The 22,300-nt window shown below is 40.3% G+C and overlaps 2 protein-coding genes across 3 annotated transcripts in view; both read left to right on the forward strand.

Moving 5' to 3' along the window:
* Positions 1–8,974: 8,974 nt before the first annotated feature.
* LOC144464410 (interleukin-21 receptor-like) lies at positions 8,975–19,953 on the forward strand. Its single transcript, XM_078171205.1, has 9 exons — positions 8,975–9,008; positions 9,237–9,329; positions 12,383–12,503; positions 12,604–12,773; positions 13,282–13,427; positions 14,316–14,490; positions 14,720–14,816; positions 14,961–15,045; positions 17,321–19,953. The coding sequence occupies exons 2-9, from the start codon at positions 9,260–9,262 to the stop codon at positions 17,864–17,866; spliced, it is 1,410 nt and encodes a 469-aa protein (XP_078027331.1). The 5' UTR covers positions 8,975–9,008; positions 9,237–9,259; the 3' UTR covers positions 17,867–19,953.
* Positions 19,954–20,980: 1,027 nt separating this feature from the next.
* The window catches only part of LOC117265630 (uncharacterized), a 29,892-nt gene continuing 28,572 nt past the window's right edge, over positions 20,981–22,300 (forward strand). The window contains exon 1 of one of the 2 annotated variants that reach the window (XM_033640218.2): positions 20,981–21,555. In XM_033640218.2, coding sequence (XP_033496109.1) covers positions 21,207–21,555 — 349 coding nt within the window. In that variant the 5' untranslated portion in view covers positions 20,981–21,206. Of the gene's footprint in view, positions 21,560–22,300 lie in introns of both variants that reach the window. The other variant, XM_078171425.1, reaches the window with a different exon arrangement.

Here is a 22,300-nt window from a genome sequence, read left to right on the forward strand (position 1 = left end):
CCAGCACAGTTTTATTTTAATGGTCAGCACTCAGAGATGTGAAAGACATTTTATGTAAGATGCTTATGATACTTGGCTTTGAGTTGCCACATACAGTTGTGGCTAATATAATCTTATTTTGTTTTTTTGCATATCAAGGATGAAGAAATAATTGTGCATATCAGCACTGATCTGCCTTCTGCAGCTCGCCAGATTCTCACAGATTCAATCTTCAAACTCTTCATGTTGCCCTGAAAGAATTTCAGAGGTCAACTTGATGGTATCTAACCCTTAAAGTCTTAAAGTGTTAGATACCTTTGATGGCAATGGAACTACCTTAACTTAAAGCTGAAGACATATTAAGTTAAGGCAGTTCCATACATTGTGCAGGGCAACATTCGGTACATTACAGGGCTTAAAGCAAGGAAAGTTTCCATGCCTTAAATGTGTTCAGGGTGTTGAGAGAACAAGTGGAAGGTATGGGGGTGTAGGTAATGAAGAACTGAACATTTACAGGATGAGACAGTCTCCTCTGAGGTGATATAAGATGCAGGGCTTTCTCTAAGGACATTGAGTAGCCAGCCAGAGGGGGAACAGTAGCCAGTGAGAATAGTCTGCAGGCATGTCTATACCCCAACCCCTGAGAGAAGAACAATTTGGCTGTAAAAGCCCAGTTTGGTGGCCTCTGACATGTCATAAGAGTTATATTGAAGGCAACTGGACTTGTTTGAGTTTCTTGAAGATGTCGTGAAATATCTTCATGAAACTCAAACAAGTGCAGTTGCTGATGATATAGCACTTATGATTACCATGACCTGGATGACTGAGAATCTTCACCAACCTCTGGCACATTCTAATGGCACCATGTTATTATTTACACTGATCTTAATTGTTGCATATTATAATGCCTTTTCCTCACAATTTGCAAACACGTAGTGAATCATTGTAAAAGAGAATTAGGCTTCTTGAGTGTTGTACCCCCAAGCAGTATGTTAATATCTAAAACCACACCTATTCTGACTGATTGTGACCTTTCTAATCAGGAATCATCAGACCTTTTCTTTTTATCCTTTATGCCTCTGCTCCAGTAACAGCTGTGGCCAGAGACATTAAGTATTTTTCAGGTTGTCTGTATGTAGGTACGTTCTTGCACACTTTGAGAGAATTTCTTCACATTTGCCATAAATGAATGAACGAACTTTATTTATAAAGAACCTTTCATGCATAAAAGTCGGCAGAGACAAACGGCAAAGAAATAAAACATACAATTAAACACTCATTGAAGGAGAAAAGAGAAGAATTGAAACATTTATCAATCAATAATTAAATTAAGTGATAAAAAAAAATACATAAATACAAACATATTAAGAATATTAAAACAGATAACTGCTAGTTGCCCTAAATGTATGAATAACATCTGTCTGACAATGTTCCAGCCTGTGGTGTGTTTGTATGTCTATGTAATTGTTAACGTCATGTAACCCCCGTTTTCTCTGCAGATGTTTTGCACTGACTGTAAAAAGAATTTTCTTGCAAAGGACTAAATAAGCTAAACTAAACTGCTACTTATAGGCTATTTTAAAAAGATAAATGTTTTGAGTCGTCGTTTAAAATTGTCCATTGAGCCAGCAAGTCTAATATGTAAAAGCAAGGTGTTCCATATTTTTATGGCGTAGTACCTAAAAGAAGCATCTTCAAAGGTTTTTGCCATTTAGAGCCTTTAAAACCAAAAGAAGGATTTTAGAATAAATTCTAAATGATAATGGGAGCCAGTGAAGGTTACGCAGAAAAGGAGTTATATCGTCTCTCTTTTTGGTTTTTGTTAAAACCCTGGCAGCAGCATTCTGATTGGTCTGTAGTTTTGCAATGGCAGTTTTAGGTAAGCTGGTGTATAGAGTGTTACAATAGTCAAGACAACTGGAAACAAAAGCAATAACAGGCTTCTCAGCATCTCACTGGCTCAGTAGAGGTCACACCTTAGCTATATTGCCCGAATGATAAAATGCAGTTTTTGTTAACGAAATAAAATGAGCTTTAAAATTGAGATCACAATCAAAAATGACACCAAGGTTTCTTACCAGAGGTCGTGTCTGTGTGGCCACCTGGACTCAACAATGTGACAAAAAATGACAAAAATGTCAGCTTCACTGTGACACCATAATGTTCTGCAAAAACACTTTCCTGGCAGTTATTTAACACCATCACTTGGAGACAGAACAGAAGGCTGAATAGTTTTTGCATAGAGCCAAAAAAATCTTGATTTCTGCAGTATGAAATAACACTGTGGGGTCCATAGAACAAAGCACTAGAGACTTACACTGACTGAGCAGCTAATTTCTATACGAGAACTCTGCTTACTTGCTTTAATTCGAATGGGTCAAATCCCAATAATGAAACAAGTCACTTTACGGGGTATCCACTGATTTACAGACGTTTCTTTCACAGTGTAAGGCTATGGGGGATTTTTCTCTTTTTGGCAACTATGTAAAATTTGCTTTAAAGCCCGGCACTGTTCCTGGGGGCTCGGGCTCAGAGAGACATTAACACCAAATATAATCATGTCTAAATGTGAATCCTCATGTTAACTTGAAAGGTCCAAAAAGCAGAACAGTGTTGTATTATCTAACATTACTCACCATTTCCTCAATTGCAAACGGTCGTCTGGTACTTGTATGCAACGGCAACTTTCAAAGCCATAAAGGAGATCTAATATCTTTCAAACTATTCAGCGCTTGTTTCTCTGTTCTGGGTTGGTCTCTAAACGGCATATGCAGCATGAAACTGTCATAAAATGATTACCAAATTTGTCCAAAAGATCACAAAGATGATATGAAAACAAAAAATTCTTGCTACACAACACTTAATATTTTCCATAGACATATATTTATATACATATAAATATCCACCGGATTTCCTGTAGGTTGTCAGAAAACATTAAGCCCTGACATTATCAGTTTAACCTTATTTACGCAGCCAGTGTCATTGAGATCAAAATCTATTTTGCAAGAGACCCGAGTACCCACAGCAGGAGCAGTGAGATCAGAGACAAGACACACAGCCAGTCTCACACAAGCACACACAAACAGCATCAGCAACAATCACAGACACTTGTAAATATAAAAGTTAAATAATTTATATGGTGCAAAGTAGTAAAAGTCAGTCTTTCTAAATATTTGCCCTTAGACATAACTAATGTTCAGCTGTCCTGACATCTGGTCCAATGGTGGATTTGAATTTGAGAGGATGTGCAATACTGAGGCAGATTTAGTAGAAGACATTTCTAAACTAAAATTATAGCGTGCATTTCTCTTCTTGCAAGTGGAGACCAGCAATGAGCATTTTATTTATCCCGTTATAAAATGCTGGGCACAGAGACAAACCATGTCAGGTAGTTTTTAGAAAGTACAAGATATCTCCTTAATCAAGAGGTGATGGTTGATTGCACAACCTGTCTTCACAAGAAAAATGTGTTTCATTCTGACAGGCGAAACGTAATTTTATCTTCACAGTCTGAGCCAGTTCTTCCACGTGAGATTTGAAAGTGAGATTGCTATCTGACCAAATTCACAAATTGAACAGCTTCAATTTCAGTACCTTTATGTGAGCTGATGGCAGGAAGATGTAAGACAGGGTTACGAGTTCCTGAGAGTGAAACACATTTTGTTTTATCATCATTCAGAACAGGTTTGAGGTTATGTAGAGACATCTGCAGAACATCAAAGGCAGGCTGTAATCTAGACATGGCTCAAATTAAAAAGAGCCACACGCATACAAGTTCGTATTCATTTTAAGTCTGTGCTGGAGTAATATTTTTAATGCAGATTGTAAATAAAAACAGACCAAGCACAGAGCCTTGAGGTACCCCCTTGGTTATAAAAAGGGAGGTTGATGTGAGACAGTGCAGATTGCCTTGTCTCAGACGCTGCTATGGAGAAATACGTGGGCATTATATAAGCTAAGACATGCGCATTTTGCTTTCATATTTCTACGTCAATGTGTTCAACCCTCAAAAATAGACCCATAGGGAACTCGAAGATTAATTTGAAATGCTACTTAAGGATTTCTTCATAAGTATGTAATAATCATTGTGTTTTGGTGAGATGCCTATTCAAATTTTAAAGTTTAGATTGTATAGGTGCTTGGAACATTATGATGGAAGTACATGATGGCCATTCACATGCTCAGTTATGTCTCATAAGATGTTGCAACGTTTTTGATTGATACCATTTGTTACACAGATTTGGTGCTAAATTTAAGCATTTTTGCCCACTCGACCATTGATAAAAATAGTCAAAATCCCTCCAAAATACCACATTAACACACTTAGACCTTGAGGAACACCACAGAAAAATCCTTGCTGGGATTTGGTTGAAAAACTTTCTACATTTAAAGATTTCTGTAAGAATTGCATTTTTTTGGCAACTGGATGACGAGCACTTTCTTTATGAAAATCTGCTGAGAAACCTACTTATTGTCAATATACCTTTGTCAGCCAGATGTCCTCTGAATGTCCGATGTCTGTAGTTTGTGGTTGTTAAGTTTCATGAGGCTGTGATTATCCAAAATTCACAGTGGGTCATTTTATACAGTCATTTCCGTTTAAAAAAAAAAAAAAAAAATGGTCCCACTACAATGAAATGGCTGCTTTGGAGGCAAACGCCATCACACATGAATGAAATTAGGTCCCTTGAATCCACAAGTCTCAGCTTTCCAGTTATACCCAATTTATGCAATTCCAACACTGTTTAGGGCCCCCAGTGTGCAGAAATATTTAAATACAATAGGCAAAAATAGTCAAGTCAACTTTATTTATAGTACATTTCATACAACAAGCGTAAACTCAATGTGCATAAGATACATCATACATGACAAACATAAAATATAATATATGATAATAAAGTATTACATATATAAAAACAAGCAGAACGTGATAAAAACAAGCAAAAATAAGAAGATATTGTTATTATCATTATTCTTAAAAAAAGGATAAGAGATAACTAATAATACTAATTCCTAAAACAAATAAAAAATACACCTAAAAACGTTAGTTCATGTGGAAGAGAATTCCAGAGAGTAGGACCATAATGACTACAAGCACCACGAGCTGATTGAGAGTTGATTTTAGGTACGATGAGTGGACCTGTATTTGATGATCTAAGGCAGGGGTGTCAAACTCATTTAGTTCAGGGGCCACATACAGCCCAGCCTGATTTCTAATGGGCCAGACCAGTGAAACCACTTCATAATAATCTGTAAATAACAAAGATTTTTCCCTTTTTTTTAATTGTTAATTCTGAAAACGTCCACTCATTTACAAAACAGATGAAAATATAAGCAAATTTAACAGTATTTTTCAGTTTTTCCACATTCAGTCTGTCTACTACTCACTTCAATTATGTATGCATTTTTGTCATAATTTCCCATTAAAGTCATCCCCTTCACAGGTGCATCAACATTAGGTGCACAAAGTCATCCAGGGAGCCATATGTTTAACACCCCTTTACACCCCAGCAAAAAGTGTGTTACAGTGGAATTAAAACTGTGAACCAATTTTTCAGAGTCTGACTGAGACAAGAAGCATCTAACTTTGGATATATTTCTGAGGTGATAAAAGGCAGTCTTAGAAATATTACAAATGTGGTTCTAGACGTTAAATTCAGCGTCTAAAATCAGTAAAAAAGTTTTTGATATACTCACATGGTTTTGCAGACAGATTGATCTCATTCCTCAAAGCCTTTGATCCTCCTCACAAAATAGCACATTTATACTGTAGATTTTGCCCAAAACTGCATGGGATTAGCATAAAGCAGGCACATCTGTAACGGGAAGACTCGTGGGTACCCATACAACCCATTTTCATTCAGATATCTTGAGGTGAGAAGTCGAGGGACCTCTTTGAAAATGTCGATGCCCGTTTTTCCCTTGCCAAAATTTAGCCCATCTTTGGAGAGATATTTAGCCCCTCGCCTGAGAAGCTAGCATGCCACGGTGTTCATTAGGTCTTTTAGTTTCATATGTTGTGTTATATATTCTTATTCTAGCCTTTAAACTCATGCAACTACAGCTTCTGAAAAACAGAATCAGCTGGGATTGCCGGCAGCCCTGCAGGTCTCAGTTAACAAGACCTTAATGATAGTCGTCCATCTGTCCGTCCGTCCGTCTGTCCGTCCATCCATCCCTCCCTCCCTTCCTTCCTTGCTTGCTTGCTTGCATGCTTGCTTCCTTCCTTCCCAGGACCAGGTCGTGGGGGCAGCAGGCCAAGCAAAGCACTCCAGACGTCCCTCTCCCCAGCAACCCCAAGGTGTTCCTAGGCCAGATGAGATATATAATCCCTCCAGCGTGTTCTGGGTCTGCCCCGGGGCCTCCTACCAGTGGGACGTGCCCGGAACCTCCAACAGGAGGCGCACAGGAGGCATCCTGATCAGGTGCCCGAATCACCTCAACTGACCCCTTTCGACACGAAGGAGCAGCGGCTCTACTCCGAGCTCCCTCCGGATGTCTGAGCTCCTCACCCTGTCTCTAAGGCTGAGCCCAGACACCCCACGGAGGAAACTCATTTCGGCCGCTTGTATCTGCGAATTCATTTTTTCAGTCACTACCCAGAGCTCATGACCATAGGTGAGGGTTGGGACGTAGATGGACCAGTAAATCAAAAGCTTCTCCTTCTGGCTCAGCTCCCTCTTCACCACGACGGTCCGGCGCAACGCCTGCATCACTGCAGAAGCCGCACCAAACTGCCGATTTATCTCACGCCTCATTCTACCCTCACTCATGAACTAATAATGATAATAATTATAATAAACTTCATTTGTATGGCACAGTTCTTAACACAGTTACAATCCGGCTATGTGTTGTCAGGAAATACATGAGGGGGACAAATTGAAGAAGCAAAGAAAGAAATGGAGAAATTAGTTCAGATGTTTCCATACAAGGCATAAAGGCTGACAGAGTGGTAGATGAGTATTATAGTGACATGAATCATATGCTATGCATGATACAGTCATCACATCTCAGCCCAGCTGTACACCTACAGTATGCTCATCACCAAAACAAATGAGGAAATATCTCCTGGGAGAGTGGTGTTCATCGCCTCCAGTAAAGAAGAAGTTTGGCTCTTTCCGGCTTGATTATAAAAAATAAATCTTTTTTGACAAAGCGGGTTCTTAAAAATCTTAAATAACAACATGACCATGATTAAAATCCAAACAAATAAATATATAATCCACAGTAACTTAAAAGGACACATGTTTAAGTTTTATGAATCACAGAGGCAATACTGAACTCTATAAAATGCTTGAAAAAGAATTATCTTCAGTCCTATTTTTTTTATATAATTCAAATTTTTATTATGTTTCGTTAGGGTGACACATGACGGCTCTAGATGTCAAATGAGACATTCAGTCTTGACTAACAAAAATAATAAAACAGGATGATAGAGATCCATACAAGAGCTGGTACAGCACGAGTCTCAATCTTCCAAAAACACAGCCAAAATAATACAATTAAATTTGAAATTTAAATTTGTCTTTAAAAAAGACAGAATCACACTTCAAGGCCCCCGGACAATACAAAATAATTCCAGAAATCTCCCCAGATTGGTCCTTGAGCACAGTTAGTCATCCTAGTCAACATAGATTCATAAGAGGCAGTTTTTATCATATAGTTGACCCATTCTTTTATTTCTGGGGGCTTTATTGACTTCCAATACCTGAGTATAGCTCTGGCAGCTGTAGTGACTCGAGCCATAACAACTGAGAATTCATCCCTTCACACCTTATGCACTTGTGATCTATTCCCCAATAAACACAGTCTCAGAGACACTGGCGATGTCTTACCTTGCCATTTACCCAAGTGTCTAAGAATTTTACTCCAAAAGGGCTGGTGTCCAGTAGTATTTGTGTATTATTGTATACTGGGCAAATTTACTTCTGGCTTCCCTGACAAACACCAATCAGCCAAAACATTAAAACCACTGACGGGTAAAGTGAATATTATTGATCATTTCATTACAACACAATGTTCTGCTGGGAAACCTTTGGTCCTGGCATTCATGTTGATGCCCCTGTGCGCACTCCACCCACCTTAACATTGTTACAGACCAAGAACCCCGCTCATTGCAACAGTACCACAGTTGACAGTAGCCACCCAGCAAGGAAGGCGCACCATGCCACACCGCCAACACTGCTCAGGAATGGCCTAAGGAATATGACTAAGAGCTCAAGACATCAACCTAGCTTTCACATTCCCCAGATCCCAATCTGATGGAGCATCTGTGGGCTGAACCAGTGCCTCAGAGGTACTCTGTCCAGGCTTGGACAGGCCAGAGCCAAGTCCAATCTACGGTGGGGCCTCTGACCTGTCGAGGCTGTCGTCTGGCACCAAGGTGTTGTCGACAGATCCTTTGAGTCCTGTGGGTAGTGAGGTAAAGTATTGGCATGCCCAATGGATGTTCAATTGGATTGGGATCTCGGGAAATTGGAGGCCAGGTCGATGCCTTGAGCTCTTAGTCATGTCCCCCAGGCCGCTCCTGAGTAGTTTTTGTGGTGTAGCATGGTGCACTGTCCTGCCTGGGGGGCCACTGCCATCAGGGAGTGCTGTTGCCATGAGGGTCTGTATTGGTCTGTAATGGTGTTTGAGTGGGTGGTGTGTGACGCATTGCATTTACATAAATTGCAGGAGCCAAGGTTCCTCAAAGAGCATTGCACTGTAACAAAATGATCAATGTTAGTCACTTCACCAGTCAGTGGTTTAAATGTTTTGGCAGTTCGGTGTATTTACCACTGTCAGACCGAATCTTCAGTCACAGAATCATGTGAATCTCAGTTCACAGAATCATCTTCAGTCCTGTTTCAGTGCCACTGAACAAAAGCACGTGCCCAAAACCAAACCAAAAAGGTAAAAGAGAAGAAAAAAAGCTGTGACGTAAAAACAGGGTTGACTTCCTGTGATGCAACCAGTGATAAGTTAAACCTCAGTTCCATCTCTCATTCACCGTCTGAGACATCAACAGCACCAGGACAGCCCCCAAGGTGAGAGCACTTTTCCATTTACTTTACTTCATACAGTTGCACTCATGACACCTTTTGATTAACCTTTACAATAATGTGAACCTGATGTGTATTATAACATTTGTGAATCTGTCATATTAAAACCACAGACTGATAAATTTCTGTGAGTGTTGGTGTAGACTGGAATGAAGCAGTAAATCCAGAAAGACATTCAGACTATGATAGGAGATGTTTTATTCATATCCACAGTGTGATACTCACATCCAGGTGACATGACGTGTCCGCAGCTCCTGTTCGTGTGTTGGTGCTCTGGCATCCTCGCAGTGACCAGCTGCATCAGAGGTAATGCTCACTTGCTCACTACACACTGATGTTTTCTTCTGAACTTACAGTATGATGGGAAATGCTTTGATAAGGCAGCTTGTTGCATATCTCAGTTTGTGGTATTCACATGATCAGTCCCCCCACACCAATGTATGATTGTGCTCAGATAACTTATTCCAGTCAGCAACCCCGTAGTGGGAGGTTAAGGGGAAATGTTAATCTGTAGAGATGTCAAGTAATAACTGACATTGTGTCATGTATGAATAATGGAGTAATATTTTGATTCCACCAGTAGTAGGAACATCTGCCTGTTTCAGTTTTCATTTACTCAAGTACTTACATACAACTGTGTGGTGCTTTGCTCAAGTGTTTCCATTTTATGCAACTTTATACTTCTATTACACCGCATTTACTCTATTACATTGATGTGACAGTGTCAGTTGCAGGTTACTTTACAAATTAAGATTTTACATCAAAGAACATATGATGAGTTAATAAAATACCAAGGTGTGAATATTCAGGGGAGCGAAGGAGAGCTTGGCTCCTCTTATGAATGCATGATTTGTGAATTTTTTTTGGGGGGGGGGAGTGTATCTAAAATATTAACAATGTGTTATTTTTGCCATGCATCCCAATATTTGTATCTTCATCATCATGTAACATGCAAGTATGTTTTTAGGAGAGACTTAAACAAAGCCAGTGACTCAGACAGATACAGACATGCATGCTGTCATTGCCATCACCAGTTAAGCATGGTGGCACAATATCATAAACTTCACTCACTTTAACTCAGAGATCATGGACACAGACATAAAGCAAATAGACCTACATTCTCGCAGCTAGAGAGGCGTGCAGCCTGCTCTTTTTGAGGCATGCCCTGAATGTTACGGTGTAGTTTGCACACTGCAAAATACCCTATATTGTTAAAGATTAAACCAGAATCTTCAAGCTTGTGACAGCTTTAACAGGCAGTGTTTAGATGAGGCTCCTTGTAAAATTATCCTACGTTTCATACAAAAAAATTAGTGTAGCACAACTTTTGTTCTGTCCTGTCCCGTTAATCACTTCACGGCTCCTTAGATTTATCTTTGACCTTGCGAATTTGTGCATGACTGTTACGTTTGAATCCACAGGACTAAATAACCCACATGGTTATGAAGTAGTTAAAATGATCTCCACCTCAAACAGCTGCAGCAGTAAAATGATACTTATGTATTGATGCATCAGTAGCAATCTAGCAATGTCATATACAACACTTACTCATGCTTATAGCGAAGCTTCAGTACTTTTCAACCTGGACCCTATTTTCACACATTTTGTGTCCAGTTTTTTTTTTTTTCACGCTTGGTCCTTTTCAGCCCTCTAAACAGACTCAGAGCAGAGACTCAGCATTTTTGTGCATATGTGAACACTCCAAGAGAGCTCAGACTCCTCTGAAGTGAACTGTACTCAGACTACTAGGAAGTGGTCTGAGTTCAGGTCGTTTCAGGTCAGTGGTGCGGTTTATTTAACCTGTGCACTGTGAACACAAAGCGCTCCTGGTTCGCTTTGCTCTTTGCCTTTTTATTTAACCCTTGACATCATATGCTGTTGCACTGGGATGCTTGAAAACACCACGTCAGCCTGTAATGCTTGCAAGGACGCAGGATGAGGAGTAGTTTGGTCCACGGAAGATACTGCACGTCTCCAGATGTGGAATGTAGAATACCTCAAACAGCCACAGTCTGCAGCAAAGAAACACTAAGGTTTCCCTCCAATTTTAAGTTCTATTATATATGATCGAGAGTGTGAACAGAAAGAGGACTGAGTCCTTTTTCTGTTGGTCCACTTTTCGGTGCACTTAAAGAGGACTATATGTGAAAACACCCTAAATAATAATGGAGACAACAATTTTTGAAACTGGTCCAGTTTTTAGAGAGATGGCTGCAGCTGACAGCAGCGTAACAGACTGTAAGGTAATCCTCATGGCTAATTGTGCACTGTCAACTTAGGTGTAATACAAGTGTTTGTTTTTGTCGCTGACAGGCTCACATTGTTATTAGAAGTGTCAGACAACATTACGGAAAAGACCCTAAAGAGAAATGAAAAGTTTTTTCATACCTTTCGCTGCTCTGTTTTTCCCTCAAAGTTTCCCTCAAGGAGAAGTCTCCCTCTTAAATCTTGCAAGAGATGACTTGGTGCAGGAAAAACAACGGTGGAAATGATAGTGAGAGTTGGAGAGAGGAGTGTGGGAAAGAGTTTGTAGTGTTGTAGTACAGAAAGTGTACCTTAGTGTAATCTAGAAGATTTTCAGTTTCATGGCTGAATATTTTGGTGATTTTCACAATGTGGAAAAGTCTGTAAGATTTCAGAATGAGGCTTCTCCTTAAGAGAGAGAAAGAAACAGAGCAGCGAAAGGTATGAAACATGCTCATGACACACAGTTATAGACATACAGAATCAGCCAAAGGTACAGAAAGAAGTTCAATTGCTCTGTAGAGTCTTTGCCGTAATGTTGTCAGACACTCCTAATAAGGTTCAAGGTTCAGTTTATTGTCATTCAAGTTTTTGAAGTTGGACTCCATCTCCATAGCTGCTCCTCTGATGAAGAGGGGAGGGGGTGTGGCCTCTGCTCCTGAAGTCTACAAACATCGCCGTAGTCTCCTCCAATAACAATCTGAGTCTGTCAGTGGCAACCACAAGCACTTGTTATGAACGTAAATTGACGATGCACAATTGTCTGTAGGGATCGCGTTGCAGTGTGTTTCACCGCTGCAGCTGGAGCGGTCTCTTTTAAACTGGACCAAACTAAAAAACTAATGTCCGGCTTTATTCACTCAGAATCCAAAACATAGGAAAAGAGAGTCCAGGTTGAAAAATACAGATGTTTCTCTTTAGGCAAAGGATCTGAAAACTTCTTCCGCCACTGCATTACTCAGTATTTAAGTAAATTAGTTTTCTATGTTGCTGAGTTGCACACGTGTGTGTGATGTATGTGACACCAAGCAGTTGTGTAACTTGAGTAAATTTTTGCAGTATGATAACTTGTGTCAAAAATGACAATAATCTTTTTTCCCACTTTCATACTGCAGTTGATGGATATTCGTGTGTCAGTGCCTACTGGAACATGGTTACTTGTGTGCTGAACATCACTGATAATCCCGTGGGACGGTCCAACACCACCTACAGCCTGAAATTCATTGATTTGTGGGGGTAATGGTACTTCCTATTCCTCTTACAGCAATTAATGTTTGTGTTTCTGCCACACAAACACATGTTAATGTTCTGGTGTTGTTTTTATTTTAACCTTTAGGGAAGACCCAATTTCCTGTCCGCTTGTGGTGATGAATCACAGTTACAGCTGTGTGTGTAAACTCATGGACGACTCAGACCAATTTACAGATACAGATAAATATGGCATAAAACTTTGTCATGAATCCGGCTGCCTTCCTGTGATAGAGACGTTTTTACCATCACAGCACAGTAAGTATCAATCAAGTGATTGAATAATGTCTGAGTGACTCACACGTATGTTGATGTTTATTTACATGAATGTGTGCAGATGTGTGTGCATGATGTTGTGTCTGTAAATGATGCCGAGAAAGTACAATATTTCCAAAGAACAGTACCTTTATTATTCAAGAGAGATACCAGAGGTGTGGACTCATGACTTGGACTCAAGTTACAAATTTGATGAATTTGGACTCGACAAAATCAAAAAAAGACTTCAACACCAACAACTTGTCACTTCACTTAGACTTGAACCTTTTTACTTGAAAATACTTGATACCTTTGGGGAAGGACATGGGATTCGACTCTTGACTTCGGACTTAGTGCAGAGACTTAACTTGTGACTTATAAAGCAATGACTTGGTCTGCCCTCTGAGGATTAACGAACAACAAACATTAGTTTGTGCCTTTGCATGATGTGCTGCATGTATTAGACATTCATATATTGTGGAGACATGCTTTGATAAATGTTTGTGTTCAGTTCAGCTGACGCCCCCGCACAAAGTTGAGGTCCAAGAAACACCAGACACTGTTAATGTCACGTTGAAAAGTGGGTATGAAGACCATCGGTACCTCAACGATGGCCTGGACTACGAACTATTACTTCAAACATCTCAAAGCAGCAGGGTAAGATACACCATTAAAGGTCCAGTGAGTGGGATTTAGGGGAATATATATTAGATATATATTGGAAATGGAATACAATATTAATAACTATATTTCTCTGAAGCGGTTGGGATGAGAGTCAGCATCTCCAAATCTGAGGCCATGGTTCTCTGCTAGTAACCGGTGGATTGCCCCCTCTGAGTTAGGAGAGAGTTACTGCCTCAAGCGAGGGAGTTCAAGTATCTTGAGGTCTTGATCACAAGTGAGGGTAGAATGGAGCGTGAGATGGATTAGCGGTTTGATGCAGCTTCTGCAGTGGTGTGGGCGCTGCGCCGTACCGTCCTGGTGAAGAGGGAGCTGAGCCGGAAGGCAAAGCTTTCAGTTTACTGGTCCATCTACGTCCCAGCCCTCACCTGTAGTCATGAGCTCTGGGTAGTGACCAAAGAATGAGATCGCAGATACAAGCAGCCGAAATTAGTTTTCTCCGTTGGGTGGCTGGGCTCAACCTTAGAGATAGGATGAGGAGCTCGGACATCCGGAGGGAGCTCGGAGTAGAGCCGCTGCTCCTTCGTGTCTCGGGGACGTCCCTCTGGTAGGAGGCACCGGAGTAGACCCAGAACATGCTGGAGGGATTACATATCTCATCTGACCTGGGAACGCCTTCAGGTCCCCCAGGAGGAGCTGGAAAGCGTCGTTGGGGAGAGGGACGTCTGGGGTGCTTTGTTTGGCCTGCTGCCCTCGCAACCCGGCCCTGGGTTTCAGTTCATCATTTCAGTTTTGCAACCTCATCACTAGATACCACTAAATCCAACACACTGGACCTTTAAAAATAGCCATACTTTGAAAACATTTTTTTTTGCTGTAATAAGATCCAGTAATAATCATTTTATTGTTTCAACCTTTCCTCAGACTCTTCATTCCAAATCAAATCACTTCCAAGGGTCTATATCGATTCCAAGGTCAGAACTGAATCCAGATGCTACATATTGCCTTAAAGTGAGATCCATACCTAACAAAAGGAGTTATAAGAGCACTTGGAGCGAATGGAGTCCATCGACATGCTGGAAAAATGAAGCAGAAGAAAGTAAAGTCACACTTCTTCTTCAGTCTAAAGGCTTTGTCTATAGTCACTGTGTGTGAGGTCTTGTCCCCGAAATATGTGTGTCTCAGTTTCATTATGAGCAAGTGTTGTATATTGTATGAAGGAGTCAGTCAAACCAGCCTTCGTAGAATAATGCTAATAACTAATAGACTTACTGTCTTCTCCGTAACATGACTCACTAATTCTGTGTCATTTCATGAAACTTTCTCAGAACAAGTAAATATATTAGTCATTCTGATCAAATCTCTGGGCCCAGTGTGTGTCGCTGTTGGAGTCCTGCTGTTTGTGTTCTACAGTCCCGCTGCAAGGTAAATCATCTGCACTCTGAAATGTTGATGAAAGGGGAAATTTAAGGTTGTTGCAATCAACATAATCTGCTGTGGATAATGTTTGCATGTCTGCAAAGTCAGATGGGATTTCATTGTCCTGATCTTTCATGTTTTGCACGACAGAATGAAGATAAAAACTCTGTCGCACACACCATCACCGGCTCCTTTCTTCCAACCTCTGTTTCAACAACACAAAGGCAATTTCCAGGTGAGGTGGTGTCACAGTGTCCTCTTGTCTGTTCTTTGTTTTATTGTCTCATTTCAGGAATCTAAAGCAGCTTTGCTGTTTGACAGTTTTAATGACATTTTGAACAACAGCTGCCCTTTTAGTGTCTGTTGTAAACAGTAATTATTTTGAGTTTAATGTCAGCCTGGCTACAGTGGAAGTACACAAAGGATGTTTCATGATGCAAAAAAAAGCACAGCACGCAAAACATGATGCGATTAACTAAATAACGTCGTGTTAGTCAAGAACATAACTGTAGTAGGAAAAAACAACAGAGATTGCCAACTAGCATCCTGTTTACCAAGTGAGCTGGTGAAATAATCTAAGAAAATGATCACACTGTATCATATCAGCATTTCTTCAGTAATATATGAGCTGAATTTGTCATCAGCTGGTGGATGGTGTGTCACCAAGGTGAGATATCTGTTCAAGATCAACAAACAGCAAAACTGGCTGTGTTTTGGCAAACCATAGCGGTGTTTTCACCAGAGTTTGTTGGAACAAACGTGGGTGATTTTAGCAGCACATCACTGCATTTCCCAGTGGCGTCTGAGCCACAGAGCCTGGGTGTTTATCATGAAAACATCGCTGCTTTCCCAGCGGGGGTTGTGCCAAAACATGATCTTTTCCAAACCACTACCAAGTGTTTTTGTGCCTAAACCTAACCACACCTTCATCACAGCCTTGTTGAGAAACGTAAAGTTTTAACATATCCGTGGTTTGCGGAAACATTCAATATGAACATTGTTTTGGGGGACTGGGTTGTATCAGCATGGTTAAATTAGGCTAGGAGTGTTGCACTGGTGGCACTAGAAGAGAAATTGGGGGATTGTTTGGCCCAGATCACACAGACGTAGATAAACCGAGATCTGTGTGGGTACATGTGACCATAAAAAAGAGGGTGGATCATGGGGAGTACCACCAGTTGGTCCAGGAGCTTCTCCTCCATGATGGCTGTTTCCAGGCATGTTTTAGGATGACTCAGGGGCAGTTTGACAACCTGCCGTCTATCGTCTGGCCGTATAGCTCTGGGTATCCAGCAAGCGCTACCATCACTTTCTCCTCCATTGTTTACTAACTGTTAACTTGTTGTCATGACCACCACGGTAGGCCTGCCGCCTCTTAAATCTTCCGATTGGACAATGGGAAAAAAGATGATGAAGAAAGAGATGACGTGGGGCGCTTCTCTGCTCTGAGTTGAAGTTTTTTAACTCTAGGAGTTCAGAGTGCTCTGGCAAAAACACCAAGCGCCTAGAGCGCAGAAACGCGAGGTTTGTCACATCGCAAAAAACTTCATTGTCAGTAATAACAATAATAACAGTCATACATTAAAAGAAAAAGATAAAAACGAAGGTTGCGTCGTTGAACAAGAGCTCCAGACTAAGAGGTAATCCAAAATTGTTAAAGATGTTCACCTTACAACAAAAAAAACAAAAACAAACAAATCACAAATGAATCAATGAAGTGTAAAGAGTCTTTGCAAGTGAGTCCTTTTCAGATGTTTTCTGAATAACGATAATGTAGATGATGATTGTAGAGATGGAAGAACGTTGTTTCAAAGAGATCTTGTATTTCAAAGAATACTGATTAAGAGAAGTCCAACAATATGGAAGATAAAAGTCCTCAGAGTGTCTTGTGAAAGTCTCTTGTGTCTTGTAAAAGGGTTGCTGTGTTTCAGAGAAGATAAATACCTGTGACTACTACGACTAAGTCATTTGACCAGGGTGTGAATGCTGATTGAAACCTTTCCTATTACATTAAAAAGCCAGATATTAGTGGGTGTTAGTGGGTTTTCTGTGTAGTAGAAAAGGGGCTTCATAGTACCAATTAGATTTCACATAAGAGTGTGTAAGGTAACGTCAACTTTAATGTCCCTGAGGGGCAACTTGAGATACAGTCATGAGAACAACAAAACAGACACATACCACACAGTGTCCAGTATCACACACTGTTAGGGGTCAATCATGGACATTAAGGGTCACTGCTGGTTAAGATAAGTGATAGCAGACGGGACGAAGGACAATCTGTAACGCTTTGTGCTGCACTTACATGTAAGGAGTCAAAACCTCCACCCTGATGGAAGCATCTGAAACTCAACGTGGAGGCGATGTTGAGAGTCTGGGACAATAGACCGAGCTTTAGAGGTGACCTTCTCTACTGAGGGTCATGTGTGTATGTTGTGTGCGACGTGCTACAGTGAAAATAAGTCATGCAGCTTTATCTCACCCGATGTATCTCAATGCTTCTGAATTTCCAGGAATGGTTTTCACCTCGAGGCAGATTTGTGCTCACATATAAAACTGAAGAGATCCTGACAACCGATGCTGTGAATGTTGTCCCGACGCCCATTACAAAGGACCCAGAGGAGAACCAGGGTTTCCACAACCTTCCAGTAACACAACTGGTGTTATCTCAGTGTCAAAGCTCCTATGTTGGCTTACCCGGGGTACATGAGGCCCCTCCCCCTTTAACTCTGGTCTGTCCAGGGGACATGTCTTACACTCAGCTGCCCTGCTCTGTCTGGGGTGTCGGCATTGGAGAAGTAGAAGTTCCACCTCCTCTCTTCTCCTCTCCACCAAAAGATCTCTTCAACATCAGCTGTGAGGACTCCGGCTGTGAGGACCTGACCCAAAGCCCTGAGTGCAGTGTACTTAACAGTCCCGTTGACGACAGTCCACCACCATGTTACTGCAGTGATTACTGCATTCTCAACAAAACAGCAGAAGGTTTCACTCCTGTTTTAGTGTCCAGAGGAAACAACCTAAATGATCGGTCTGATTCCCCGCAAGAGGGTGAGAGCTAAGAAATGATCCTGTCAGTTGGCTTGGAGAAAACAGACGTCACAATACCAGTCACACTGATCACGACGGCTGTATATCGCATAACAGGAAGTAGTCACAATCAGACTTGATGCTTGCATGCTCACACACACACTTACTGTATGTTTTGTGTTCCAGTGGGCACTTTTTATTTAGCCAGGAAAGGTTTTATGTGTGTTTTTGAATGTACCTGATTATGTCTCTGTCTATAAAGCAACCACAACACACAGAAGGCTTCTGCCCTGGCTGAGTCACAGTGTATGTTACACTTGATGAAGCATTTGCAATACGGACTGCAGAATGTAATGACTCATGAATGTGTGTTTCTTTGAAATGTTTTTAATTCACAGCTGAACATTTTTTATTTGTTTGTGCTGACACTGCCTTCACCGTTTAACGAAGATTAATGATGAGGACCAACTACAGATGTGTCGGCTGGGTGAAGCCAGTCGGCATGAGTGGATTATGAGACAGTGGGTCCCTGGGCACAGATATGCAAAAGGCTCCACCACCTGTCCTCCACAGCAGCAAGACACAAGCTGTGTAGTTGTTTTGTGTCTCTTTGTAGTTGGTTTGTGCCTCTTTGTAGTCGATATGCATCCCTCTGTGGTTTTGTGTTTCTTTGTAGTTTTTTGTAGTCGCTTTGAGCCTTGTTGGGTCTCTTTGTAGTTGGTTTGTGCCTCTTTGTGGTCGATATGCAACTCTCTGGTTTTGTAATTGTCATCATTTTCAGTCTGGTTGTCGTTGCTTTCTGTCTCTTTGTAGTCATTTTGAATCTGTTGTTGCTCTGTGTCTGTTTGTTGTTGCATTGTGACTCTTTGTGGTCATCTTAAATCTCTTTGTATAGTTATTTTGAGTCCCTTTGGTAGTTGTTGTGAGTCTCGTGTTGCTCTGCAGCTCTTTTGTATCTCTTTGTAGTTTTGTGTCTCTTTGTGGTCGATATGCATCTCTCTGCTTTTTTGTTTGTAGTCATTTTGAGTCTTGTAGTTGCTTTCTGTCTCTTTGAAGTCACTTTGTGTCTCTTTGTGATTGTTTTGCCCCTGTTCGTAGTTGTTGTTGTTGTCTTTGCAGCTGTTTAGAGTCTCTTTGTAGTTGTTTTGTGTCTCTTTGTAGTCCATATGCATTTCTCTGTGGTCTTTGTTTCTTTGTAGTTTTTTGTAGCTGTTTTGTGTCTCTTTGTAGTTGCTTTCTGTCTCTTTGAAGTCATTTTGAGTCTATTGATGTTTTTGTGTCTCTTTGTGGTCGATATGCATCTCTCCGTGGTTTTGTGTTTCTTTGTAGTTTTTTGTAGTCATTTTGAGTCTTGTTGCTGCTTTGTGTCTCTTTGTTGTTGCCTCGTGACTGTTTATAGTCATTTTGTGTCTCTTTGTAGTTTTTTGTCTCTTTGTGGTGATTTAGAGTCTCTTCTTTATCAACATGAGTTAATTTGAGTGACATTTTGCAGGTGAAGGCCAGGGCCCCCTGACACTTTGGGCCCCTGGGCCTGTGCCCTGTAGCCCGTTCAGAGATGCATCCATCCATGTCAGTTGGTACTGCTTCTAAAATAAACCAAATGTGCATGTTCAGGATATACAGTATTTCCCCAAGGGGATCAATAAAGAAAAATGTTAATATGACTGTTTTTCTATCAGTTTCTGCATTAATAGGCACAGCTACACTCCCTGCCTACTGACAAGAAAGTGGACGTATTGTGTACGTGCATGTTCTGTACGACATCTGTTGCACGTCTGTCCGTCCTGGAAGAGGGATCCCTCCTCAGTTGCTCTTCCTGAGGTTTCTACCATTTTTCCCCCGTTAAAGGGTTTTTTTGGGGAGTTTTTCCTTATCCGCTGTGAGGGTCCTAAGAACAGAGAGATGTCATATGCTGTAAAGTCCTGTGAGGCTAATTGTGATTTGTGATATTGGGCTTTATAAATAAAATTGATTGATTGATGTATCGTGGTCTTGTTATGCTATGTGTCAGCAGAAATCTGTAGAATCTTTTAGTTTTGTTCATACTGTAAGAAAGGCTCAGTGTGTTGGACTGGACTGTTTTAATATGATCATAGAAATAGGCGGTAGACTATAAAGAATTTAAGACTAGCTCCTCCTCGACGAGTACCAATAAAATGTTGCTTATGCATTGATTCATCAGTATTAACAATCTGATGATGTCATGTGATAATATGTCAATCACAGGACAGTTTTCAACAAGGAGTCCTTTTACTTTTGATACTTGAGGGACATTTTGCTAATAGTACTTTTCGACTTTTACTTCAGTAGTATTTTAAACACCTTATACCTGTAATGGAGTATTTGTGGTATTATAGCTTTTACTTAAGTAAAGGATTTGAGTACTTTTCCCACCACTGCTAATGAACTGACACCTGAGGTCATTTTCCCTTGTTTTTTTTTTTTAAAAAAACATCTATAATACTTGTTTTTAATATATCATTGTTGTTGTTAATAATATCAATGATAATAATCATCATAATAATCTTTAAAAAATAGATTTATTATTATTGTTGTTTTTGTTATAAAAATCTTGCAGTTTAGGTGATTTTCTTTAAAAAAATTGTTTTAAGTTTTTTTATTTAGCATACTTTTTATTATAATTATTACTTATAATATTATTGTTATACTTATGATGTGATGGCTCTGTTTTTATGTATGATAATAAAAATAATAATAATAATATTTTTTATTATTAATATTATTTGTTTTATTTTTATTATTAATTCAAATTAGTTTTATTTAAACCTTGCCTCAGATTTTCTTTTTATTTCTTTTGATGTGGCTCTGCTTATTATACTCTGCTTCTTATAAAAAGCAAAAAATAAAAATAAATAAATAAATAAATAAATAGGCAGTTGAGGTAATTTTCTTTAGTTCTTTAGTTTTTTATTGTACCATTTATTGTTTTACTCTTGTTCTTCTTATTCTTATTATTAATAACATTATTATCATAATATTAATATTAATATTATTATTATTATTCTTGTCATTATGGCTGTGTTTATTGTCCCCTCTGCTTTTATGAAGTGATGCCACCTGCAGTTCCACTTCAGTCCAGTAGTTGGCGGTAACGCTGCTCTGTAGCCTGCTGACATGAACGACACAGAAACAGTAGAAAAAGAAGAGGCTAGCAACAGCCCATCGTCTCTCACTAACTTGAATGTGGCTTTTTTTTAAATCTCCTCTTTGTTTTTATTTTGCCTGAACTGAGCTCAGATTAAATCCATACTCCGTAAAGCACTCAGACACTGAGCTGTGACAGCGGATACTTTCTCCAGAACAACAGTCGCAGCCCGGCGGTGCTGTCATCTCTACACTGAGTGAGGAACAATGACTGATGATAACAATATTAGTCACAACCTGTCCGGGTTTCCCCCGAGTTTGCACAACGAGGACGAGGCTGTGGCGATAGAAAATGCCATTAGGGCGGCTGTCACCACCGTGATGAACGTGATCTGCAACGCCTGTAACCGCAGGGTGGCGGAGTACCAGAGGATGGTGGCCGACAGGGACTCAGAGATCAGGAAGCTGCAGGGCAAGTTGGAGCAAAGTGAGAGTGAGGTGAAGATGTTGCGTCTGGAGGTGGGGAGGAGGCCTGAGGATGGACGCTCCTGTCCGGTCACACCTAATGCAGGGGCACTACACCCTGGTGAGGCTGCCAGAGGCTCTAATACCCAAAGTAAGTAAGTAACAGTCTGTAATATTAAACCAGTGAGCCCACTGATATGTTATATTATAGAGCCAATGGCAGTGAGGTGTGGGGTCCTATTTCCTGTGCTTGTAGAGTTCTGCAAAAGCATCCTGCAGGTGCACAGAAGAACCACACACCTCCTGCAGAGCTGAACTAGGCCATCTCCCATTATTCATCGCAATATTGGCTTTATCTTTTTCTTCTTCCCCCAAATCTGTTTATTGAGCAGAGAGAGAGCACAGTAATGTTTGGTCAATCCAATAATGACACAACAAAAAAGTAAGTAGTTAGTAAAATAATAACAATACAAAACCAAGACAGGACAAACACTACAAACCAAATCTGTACCCAGAACAAGACACAGAACAAAACGATGTAGTAGTAAATTAAAATATGAAAATATGTGCATGATGATGAAGTAATGGTCATTGGTCAGACAACTTGCCTGTCACATCACAATTTAATGTCTGTAAAAAAGATGATCACTTATATCATACTAGTCCATACCCATTGAGTACAGCATACCATACCATCACTTAGTCATACCAAAAGTGAGAAGAAAAATAACATTGGTCCACAGGAGGAGCCACAGCAATCAGTCGCATTTTGGCCATTTTTAAGCATTTTTCTGTTGTTATAGCGCCACCCAGTTGCCAATTAGAGTTAAATTTCTCCAGTCATCTTGCGGCGTCCTGTATACATTTAGTAAAAATCCATTTGGCGGTTAGGCCTA

The sequence above is a fragment of the Epinephelus lanceolatus genome, chromosome 10, assembly GCF_041903045.1.
Source record: "Epinephelus lanceolatus isolate andai-2023 chromosome 10, ASM4190304v1, whole genome shotgun sequence".
NCBI classification, from domain to species: Eukaryota; Metazoa; Chordata; class Actinopteri; order Perciformes; family Serranidae; genus Epinephelus; species Epinephelus lanceolatus.